At 44.5% G+C, this 9,515-nt stretch overlaps 1 protein-coding gene across 1 annotated transcript; it reads right to left on the reverse strand.

Moving 5' to 3' along the window:
• Window positions 1–16: 16 nt before the first annotated feature.
• Window positions 17–5,653, reverse strand: LMOD3 (leiomodin 3). Its single transcript, XM_071756272.1, has 3 exons — window positions 5,217–5,653; window positions 2,073–3,419; window positions 17–174 (listed from the first exon to the last, which is right to left on the reverse strand). Exons 1-3 carry the CDS (start codon window positions 5,505–5,507, stop codon window positions 148–150), a joined length of 1,665 nt encoding a protein of 554 aa, XP_071612373.1. The 5' UTR covers window positions 5,508–5,653; the 3' UTR covers window positions 17–147.
• Between the last annotated feature and the right edge of the window lie 3,862 nt (window positions 5,654–9,515).

Consider the following 9,515-nt stretch of genomic DNA (forward strand, 5'->3'; position numbering starts at 1 on the left):
CACTTAGAGAAGTGTGGATTGCAAGCTTTGTTCCCAAAGAGTCAGATGTACCACCTGGGTTCTGCAGAAAACATCTGCTGAAACAATTGTAAGCAAAACTTGAGTAGTCCTTATTCCAAGTTGTTTTCTTCAGGTCAGTCTGCACTCTCACTCCAGCTGCTTTGGCAATGGCACCTGGACAAGAAGAGTCAAAATTAGGAGGAAATTTCTCAGTCTTATTTCCCAAAGCAGTTGAGTTTAAAATAAACCTTCAGAAACTGTAAAAAGATAAAAAATACAACAGCTGCCAGCTCCAAGGAACTAGTGGGTGGGAATTTCTTTTGTTTGTAATTCTCCACTTGCTGTTTGCAATTCCTAATGCCCAGGAAATCAATTTGCAAGTGATGAGTCCCACCACTGAGCAAACAAAACACACAACTCAGCTCAAGCAGTAAAACCAGATTTTAGAGATGAAGCTGAGGATATTGAGGCAAATATGGAGCTACCAAGGTAACAAAAGCAGGGGAGAGTAAAATCCTAATGCCCCAAACCCAAGCCCTTTGTCCACTTGACAGAAAACCAAAGAAAAATGTAACCACAAGAAAAAAAGCAAGACCATAAAAAAACCCCAAACAAACACAAAACAAACCCCAATGTATGTTCATTACTTCACCTTCCTATGGGCTCCGATAGCAATTGGTACCTGGCCCATTTTAGGATGGACCATGAATTGATTCCTCTACTCTACATCATTGATAAAAAACACCCAAGAATTTGGGGGAAGGGAACTGGTAGGGGGGGGGAGGGCAGAGTGTGGCTGTGGCCAAGATGAACTGGCCAGGAGAAACTATATAAAAATGACAATATTAAACAAAATATGCAATATACAAAATAGTATTTAACAAGTGTGAATTGCAAAGGATTTTCTATCCTCTACCCTTAGCAACACAACCAGGTGCATCAACTTCACTAGTGACAAATAGATCAGTTCTATCAGATCTAACTTTATCTGATCTTCTAGTGTGTCTTAAATAATAGTTCAATGCAAAGAAATGCAAGATATCAGGAAAACAAAAGGCTAAATCTGATGGCAAACATTTTGAGAAGTGGCCCATGAATATGGTACCCAAGTAAGAGCATCACCAAATGGCAGTGAGCACAGTTTGGGACTTCCCCCTCACACTAAAGCTTGTAACTTCGTTTAAACCAGACCAATCTAAGGCAGTCCCAGATCACAACGGTACCACAGACCCCTCTTGCTTCCCTCAGCCTTCACCTGTGGCTTTATGGCAGTGTTGGAGCAGATTATTCACCCTGGCCAGCCCAGGGGCCTGGACACTCAGCAGGAAGGGCAGGGGGATGTGGCTGGAATCCCAGGTCCTGCCTCTGTACAGTTCCTCAAGTGACCTTGAGTAATCACAGACTTTTCAGGGTTGGAAGGGACCTTGAAGATCATCCAGTTCCAACCCCCTGCCATGGGCAGGGACACATCCCACTAGATCAGGTTGCTCAGAGTCCTCTCCAGCCTGGCCTTAAAAACTTCCAAGAATGGGGATTCCACCACCTCTCTGGGCAACCTGTTCCAATGTTTCACTACCCTCCTGGTGAAGAACTTCTTCCCAATTTCCAGTCTCAGTCTCCCCTCCTCTAGTGTGAAACCATTCCCCCTAGTCCTATCACTACCTGACATCCTAAAAAGTCCAGTGTCAGCTTTCTTGTAGGTCCCTTTCAGATCCAGGTCTCCTTGGAACCTTCCCTCCTGACTGAATAACCCCAACTCTCTCAGTTTGTCTTTACAGGAGAATAAGTCATTCCACTGCCTGTGTTTCAGTTTACCCCTTATCAAATGGGCCAAGTGATGGGGTTTTTTTCCTGCAAAGCAAGAGCTGAAGAACACCAGGGCTGCTGAGGAGAGAAACATGTTTTTTATGGAAGACTGGGAACAGACTAACGTGACCAAGAACAGCCACTGCTCTCCTCACAACTCATACACTACTCCTGGGAGTTTCTGTGGGGTTTGTTTCCCTCCTGAGTGAATTCCCTTTCTCTTTCCCATGGGGATGCAGGCAGGGATGCTCTGGGTGGGCACTCACCGGTCTCAGATAGGCCACGTTGCTCTGACGAATGTCATTCAGCAGCTGATCCCGGGGGGTGATTTCCACCAGGGGAGGTGGTCGCTTCCTGGGAATGGGTTTCAGGGTTTTGATGACATCTTTGAGGTTGGTTTTCTCCGTGGGTTCCACATACTCCGGCACGGCGGGTTTGCGCTGGGTTTTCTTCAGCTTCACCCCTTTGAAGCTGAGGGGTTGTTCTCCCTGGGGCTTCTCAGGGCCTGGCTGCCTCCCATCCTCCTGCCTTTTGCTCAGAGCCATGGGGATGGGTGGTTTGGGGGCTGGCGGGGGCTGGTGCATCCTCAGCTGGGGCAGCTGCCCCCCCAGCATCTCCCACATCCCAGGAGGCAAGCCCAGTCCATTTTCCAGCATGGCAATCAACTCCCTCTGCTCTTTCATCTGCTGCTGCCTCTGCTCCTCTTGCCTCTTTTGCCTCTGCTTGTCCAGGTTTCTGCTGAGCAGGTTGGTCACCACCATCCTGGGGCCTGGCAGCTCGAAGTGGTAGCCCATTTTCAGGAGGGTGGAGTTGGCTTTCAGCAGCCTGGCAATCTCCATCTCTGCCTGGTGGCCCAGCATGTTCCTCTGGTTGTGGAAACGGAGCTCGGTCAGGGTCTCGTTGTACTGCAGGCACCTCAGGATGGCCACGATCCCTTTGCCAGAGATGAAGTTGGAATCCATGTTCAGGGTGGTGATGCTCCTGTTCTCCCTCAGCATGGTGGCCACGGCGAAGGCCACGTTGTCATCGGCCCCCACGTTGGCCAAGCTGAAGGTTTTGATGTTCTTGTTCTTCTTCATGGCATTGACAAAGTCTATCAGCATTTCTTTGGGGACGTTTTCGATGTTGTTCAGGTTGAGCTCTTTGACACTGGGGTCGTTTTTTCGGACTTTCTCCAGACTCTCTTCTAAATTGGTTTGGTTGCCTGAAGGCCTGGCACTTAGCTTGATGAAGCTGGTATCCAGTGCTAACTTTTTGGGGATGTTCAATTTTGATATTTTCCTCTCCTTTTCATCTGTTTTTTCTGTGGTTTGTCCTGGTTCTGTATCTGGTTTCTTACTTATCTGCTCACCGTGATGGTTGGCATTGGTGTAACTCTTCTTTGATTCCAATTCAGTCTGATCTTCCTCCTTCTCTTCCTCCTCAGCTTCTTCCTCTACTTCCTCTCTCTCCTTATTGCTTTCATCTTTCTTTGTCTCCCCAGATTGTGTTCCTGAGCTGGATAAATGCTCATTTTTGTAATGTCTCTCTTTTCCCTCTGCTCCTGGCACCCTCCCGTTGGCCACCTCGCTGCTGCCACCAGCCTGTCCTTCTGGCTCTCCTGCTGCACTTCTCTGAAGAAGACAGAAAATCACAGCTGAAATAGCTTAATGTGGCTTTGCTGCATGAACTTTTGGCTCAAATAAACATGTAGCAACTGGTTTAAATACCTCTGTGCCCATACATGATAGAACAATCCTTAAAAGCATCACTGATGGTCAGGGCTGTGCCGGCTTGCTTGGGAACCAGGAACAATTGCTCCTAAAGCAGCTGCAAACCACATTCTCAGATTTGCTTATTAAATTAAACCCTGACTGTGAAATCCTGTACATATTTAACACTGTGCTAAGGGGGGTCTTTGATCCCTTCTGGAGGTTGGCAGTCTCTGATCCAAAGTCTGTTTCTGGATTTTGCTCAATTTTTATCATTTCCCTGACCAGAAAGAAAGTTTGCTTTTCATGCCACACACCACTGGAAATCTGTGTTAACTATTAACTGCTTCCTTAGCCCAAAAAGGAGCAAAGAGAGCACATCCTAACGCCCAGCACATGAGGCAACAAGGTTGCCTGCTCTGGAGCCTGCCAGAGCATCACAGCACATCACAGAAGAAAAAACAAAATACCAGCTCAGTTTTATTGTCAGTCCAGAAATAGGAAACTGGACTCTGCACATGGCTGCTGCAAGGCAGTGGGGCTTTCAGCAGCAAAGTAAAATCAGCTGCAAACTTTCACCCTCCCAGCTGTGATGTTTTTCCAAACATCTTTTTTTTTTTTTTTTTTTTGAGCAGATCCTGCATCACCAGGGGATGCTCATAAAGCACTAATAAAGATGAAGATATTTTCCTAAAATTGCACTATTTCAGGCATAGCAATGTCATGGCTTGGGCTTCTTCAAAAGTCAGACAAAATGGTCACAAAGTCCATTTTTGCTTTTGGGGCTGTGGCAGCAGATGGATTTAGTACAGGGATCGCTTGACCAGTTATGAATGCAGCTGGCAGCTCTCAAATTCCAGATTTAACCTCAGACGTGTTAAAAATAAAGGTTTCTTTGAGGATAAGAGTGTTACAGGAGAGAAAATAACAGATATTTTTTCCCCCTCTGCAGAGGCAGCCCTTGCAACCTGCCCTGGGAAGTCCATGATGTACTGGGCTGTTGTGTATTAGCAGAATTATTAATGTAGAATAAAACCCACAAAAATCAGTTATTTCCAATTCACTGGGGTTCAGGCATGGATGTCTTTCATCTAGCCAAGTTTCCATTCTATTAGCCTGTGTCTAAGCCTGGCTCTCATCTTGAAAAATATAAAGTATGACCTTAACTTTGTTTCAAAGTCAGAGGGAAAGCAGAATAAATGCAAGTACTTAGTGTTGAAAAGGGGTGACCTGGTTCATGGAATTTGCATGCTTGGTTGTTAGTGAATGTTTCACATTGTTAAAATACAGTGTTTTGGGGTTTGGTCTGATATGACATTACATTCTGGCAATTAGTTTAACACATATGGTTAGTGGAGTCTTTTATGGAAAAGCAACAGGGGGTTGTGCTGCATGCAGTCCAACAAGCTTGAGTTAGAGCCTCCAAACTGATTTTATGATTAATTTCTCAGTAATTTGCTTTATGGAAACAGAATGACGATTTTTTTTTTTCTTGTATGACAAAGCTTAAAGTAAGTATTTGGGAAAAGCAATTAAAAAATTAATAACCCTGATGTCAGCCCAAGCTGGACCCTGACCTTACTGAGGCTTTTAGGATTAATTTAAATTTGTTTGTACTGTAAAAACGAACAGAAGCAGAGTCAGGTTAAGGTGTTAAAGCCATAAAACAGATCCCCCAGCAGGTGCATAATAAATATTTGTGATTTTTTTGCTTGTTACCTCAGAGGGCAGGAGGGTGACAGGAACTCTCTCATCCTCAAGCATGCGTCTTGATGCCTTCTGCCAGTACAGGTAATCAACCAGGGACCTGTGGTCGAAGCTCCCCGTGGGGGCTTTCTCTGTCTGATCCTTCTGTATCATCCCAATTGGGACTTGGGGATCTGGGGCCATGACTTCCATCTCACACTGCAGCTCCTTTAGCTCCTCAGGGGACAGGTTTGCCAGGATTTCATCTTCGTTGATGTCCTCAGGGGTCACTTCTTCATCAGAGTTTGGGCTGAGTTCAGACATGGTCTTTCTTCTCTCCTTCCTCTATTGCTTTTTAAAATTGAAGAGAAAGATAAAAATTCAGGTTTGGTTTTTTTTTTACTTCCCTAGCAGCCGTTCATTTAAATGGACAACTTCATGTTTTGGTCAGGAGCTGTGGGAGCTCTGGGTCTCAGTGGGGGAGTCAGACCACACAGCTAAGTCTATATTAAGCTGCTCTTGGCTGGGCAAAGAGAATTTCTGGTGATGCTGCCATGCTCCTTTTTCAGCAACCTGTCAGCTGTGCAAACCCTTCTGACATTTCAGTGCAGCTGGCGTGTCCCCCCTTGAGGGAGGCAGGAGGTGGCCATTTCTAGAGGACTCCTGGCCCTTTCACTGCCCCCAGGGATGCACAGAGGGACTTCAGTGGTACCTGTGAGTGGTACCTGGTGAAGGTAAAATCCTCTGAGATGGGAAACAGGAGGTGGACAGTCAGTGCACCTTGTGTTTGGAGAAGGGTTCACATGGGGATGGGCACCAGACCCTCAAACCAACCTGAGAAGCCCAACAGGGAGCATCTCCCACAGCACATCCCAGTCCTGCTCCCACCCAGCTGCCCAGGGACACCACCAGTGCCTTGTTCTTGACTGGCTTAACTCTACCATGGACATTATTTTTCTTGTCAACAAAACTTGGCTGACAATTCACCTCAGGATTCATCCTTTTCCTACTTTTAATTTTTTTTTTAACAATAAACAAAGATCTATTTTGCTAATACTCATAGGATCAACATAACTGTAGAAGATTACCTGACACCCTTTTTTTTTTTTTTTTTTTTAATTTGCCTATTCCAGCTAAGAAGTACCTCTTCCTTTGTTCAGAATATTTTATGGGCTTCTAAATTCAACACAGCAAACCAGAAATCCCTGGTTTTCACACCACTGTGCTCGTGGTTCCTGTATAAGAGCAGATTATTATTGTGGGTGGGTATTTTTCCCACTACAGTCCAATTTCAGTACACTGCAGTTTGGATTGTTCATTTGATTAGGAAAATTTCCTTTCAGAATTTCAAATATTCCTTGCCAATGGTAGCAAATCAAATCCTCAGCATGCACTGGTGAATGAGTCTTTTATAGGGAAGAAACCACAGACAAGAGGCTGTGAAACCCAGTTCCCCCACCTCCCAGCCTGAGTTTTAAAGCCATATTTCTTGTTAAAATCTCAACCATGTTCTGCTGGATTCTGCCAGCAGCCAAACAGTCTCTGCATGATGATGGACTCTCTTTGCTGGGTTTTGTGATGAGAAACATGGTATTCACAGCCCTGTCCACCTCTATTAAAAAGCCTTAAACCAAAGGTCCTCATTTAATTAATGCTGTTACACAGTGGGGAAGAGGGCAAAACAATTTAAGACTGAAGTGGGAAAGGAAAAAAATAACAAAAATCCAAGCCAAGAATGCAATGGCTTCATTTGTCCCCTTGGTACTTCAGGGGACATCCTTATTTTATATTATGCAGTAGCAAGCACAACAGCAGACCCACCCATCAATCTATCTGCTCGAGCAGTTTTAACCCTCAGAGATTGCTGTCCATAATAGAGTCCATAAATGGGTTCCTGATGTTATCAAATAAATCAATGCCCTTTTGGTAGCTGGTATGTTATTCTCCCAAATGATGCTGTTTAGGTTACAGAAGCTGTCTATTCAGTGGTTACTTATCACTTGCTAATTTCTTGACTGTAAATGAAGCCCCTGGCCACCTTCTTGTGTTTCCATGAGCTTCAGCCAGGCTGCCTTGAGCCATGGTTTTGTCAGATCTGCCAAGCTAAGTAGGGTCAAACCTATGAAGTCCTCTTCAGGAGGGACACAGAGATACTAAGATCACTATCAGGTATTCTAAAAGCAAGTTTTCTACGAAGTAGAAATATATCCCTTGTTAATACCAGGATTAGGAAACACTACACTTCTGAGGGCAATGCCTTCTCCACCAGATGCAGAGGGAAGAGCTGCCTGGTGGCACCTCTCCTGGTGAAACAGGTGCTAATCCCATGGATTTCCAAGGTGGGGATCACATTTTGCCTCCAATAAAGGTCTTGAGTACAGGATTCACTTCCTTTTCTAACACGTTGCTCAGTGTTTTGGAGCAGTGGAAACAGCACATTAAGGCAACAAATGACACCCTCAAACCCAGAAGCACCTTCCAAGGCCAAACTCCCATCCTGGAGCTTTCCAAAATAATTGCTCATTCTTCAATCTTTATTATAGGAAAGCCACTTCCATGGATAGCATTTTCCATTTTCATGCCAATTTGGTGCTTTCTTAGGAATCCATGGACTAACCAGGTGCTTTGTTTGCTTTCTTACCAAACTCAAAGCATCAGCAGAAGACAAGAAGTACCTGCAGTGACCTCAAAGCAATCCCTACACCTTGTAGCTCATAATTCACAGGCACCTAACAGGTGTTAATTAAAAGCACTTCAGGAGCAGCCTGGTGATAGAAGGAAAGGTCTGCCTGTGCTAATGAACAATCCAACACTTCCTGTTTCTGTGGCAGGTACTTGGGTATGGATGAACAAAAAAAACCAGCAGGATCTCATGCAGGATTGTTCCACTTCATTGAGTTTTCTCATTTCTGCATTTTCTCCAAGACTTCCATCCTGCCTCTCTTGAAAGCAAAAGGGCTGACAAGTTAAATATCAAGAGGAGCTGATCCCTGTGTCACCACTTGACATGAAGCTGGCCATCAAACCATGCTTTGAGTGCCCAAAACATGTTCCATTTCTAAGGTAACTGATGGGACATATTCTGATGCCAAACGTTGAGAGCAATTTCTATAATGTATGCTTTCATTTTTTTGCTTATAAACCCCATCCATTTATTTTCCTTTATTACCAATCCACAACATTTCCAAGTTATAAACTGGAATGAATCTGAGTGTAACCCAACCTTGCATCACTTTCAAGAGACTTGTAGGCTTGATGGGACAGTCTAAAATTGACAAACTGTAGCATATACCAACTATGTCCAGCAGGGCAGTGTAATGCAATATGGGGATTATAAAGGGTCAGATGATAGGATCTTAACAATAACAACCACTAAGTAACAAAAACAATCATAGAGAGACACCATGTGGGAAAAACACCAGGGATCATCTTGGGAGAAACCCCAACCCACCTCACCTCCAAACTGATACAGATATAAATATATTGGATTAAGTTGGTTGCTTAAATAGAGAAAGGACATCTGACTTTGGAGGGATTTGCCCAAGATGATTGGCAGGGAGCTGAAAAATCAAGTCCCTGGGACAACAGGCAGGCATGGAAGTGGCCTGCATAGGGACAGGGTGGCACAGGGGGGATGGGGACAGAAGCACATCTGATGTAGCAATTATTTGCTGTTCACTCAACCTTTATTCTTACACTGGTTTTGCAAGGTGTCTCAGGAGCAACAAAATCCAGTAGCTAGAGCTAAACTTTAAAATGCCTTCTACCTTTTTCAGGCAAATTTATAATTTCCTTTGAAAACGTGCATGCCAGTACCATTAAATCAGAAGTGTAATAACACAATGTTAAGGACTCTTGGAGGAGCAATAACCATCATCATCACCATTTGAACAAGCAATCACCTCCACGTTTATATGGAATGCAGAATTCAGCACAAACCAGTTCAGGTACAATAAGAAATGGGAATCATTCCAGGAAATTAAGTTGCCCTTCACATTAGACAGAGCATGTATCTATTTTGTACAGCATTCAAGCCTATCACAGCCCCACACCTCATGTTATCCTGCCACTAAAACATTCCCGTGGGGCATGGCCACCTGGCTATATCCTTATCTATGATGTCCTTCCCTAACCTCAGCCCAGGAACAGGTGGAAGAGCTTCTTCTTCTAGAGTTACTCCAGCTGAGCCCTGGCTGGCTGCAAACCCTTCTCCATCTGCAACTCTTCAATGACACTCAAAAAAAAAAAAATAAAATTGAGAATCGTGTTTGCTGTGCTTGAGAAGGGCAGGAGATGCCCTGGGAGGCACAGCACATCCTTCTGCAGTCAAGG

This window comes from Heliangelus exortis, chromosome 12 (genome assembly GCF_036169615.1).
Source record: "Heliangelus exortis chromosome 12, bHelExo1.hap1, whole genome shotgun sequence".
Taxonomy (NCBI): domain Eukaryota; kingdom Metazoa; phylum Chordata; class Aves; order Apodiformes; family Trochilidae; genus Heliangelus; species Heliangelus exortis.

Coding starts and splice junctions, on each gene's coding strand:
- LMOD3 (XM_071756272.1), bottom strand. CDS start 5,507: ATGTCTGAACTCAGCCCAAACTCTGATGAAGAAGTGACCCCTGAGGAC. Junction 3,420..5,216: donor TCACCCTCCTGCCCTCTGAG/GTAACAAGCAAA, acceptor TGTCTTCTTCAG/AGAAGTGCAGCAGGAGAGCC. Junction 175..2,072: donor ACGTGGCCTATCTGAGACCG/GTGAGTGCCCAC, acceptor CTTCTTGTCCAG/GTGCCATTGCCAAAGCAGCT.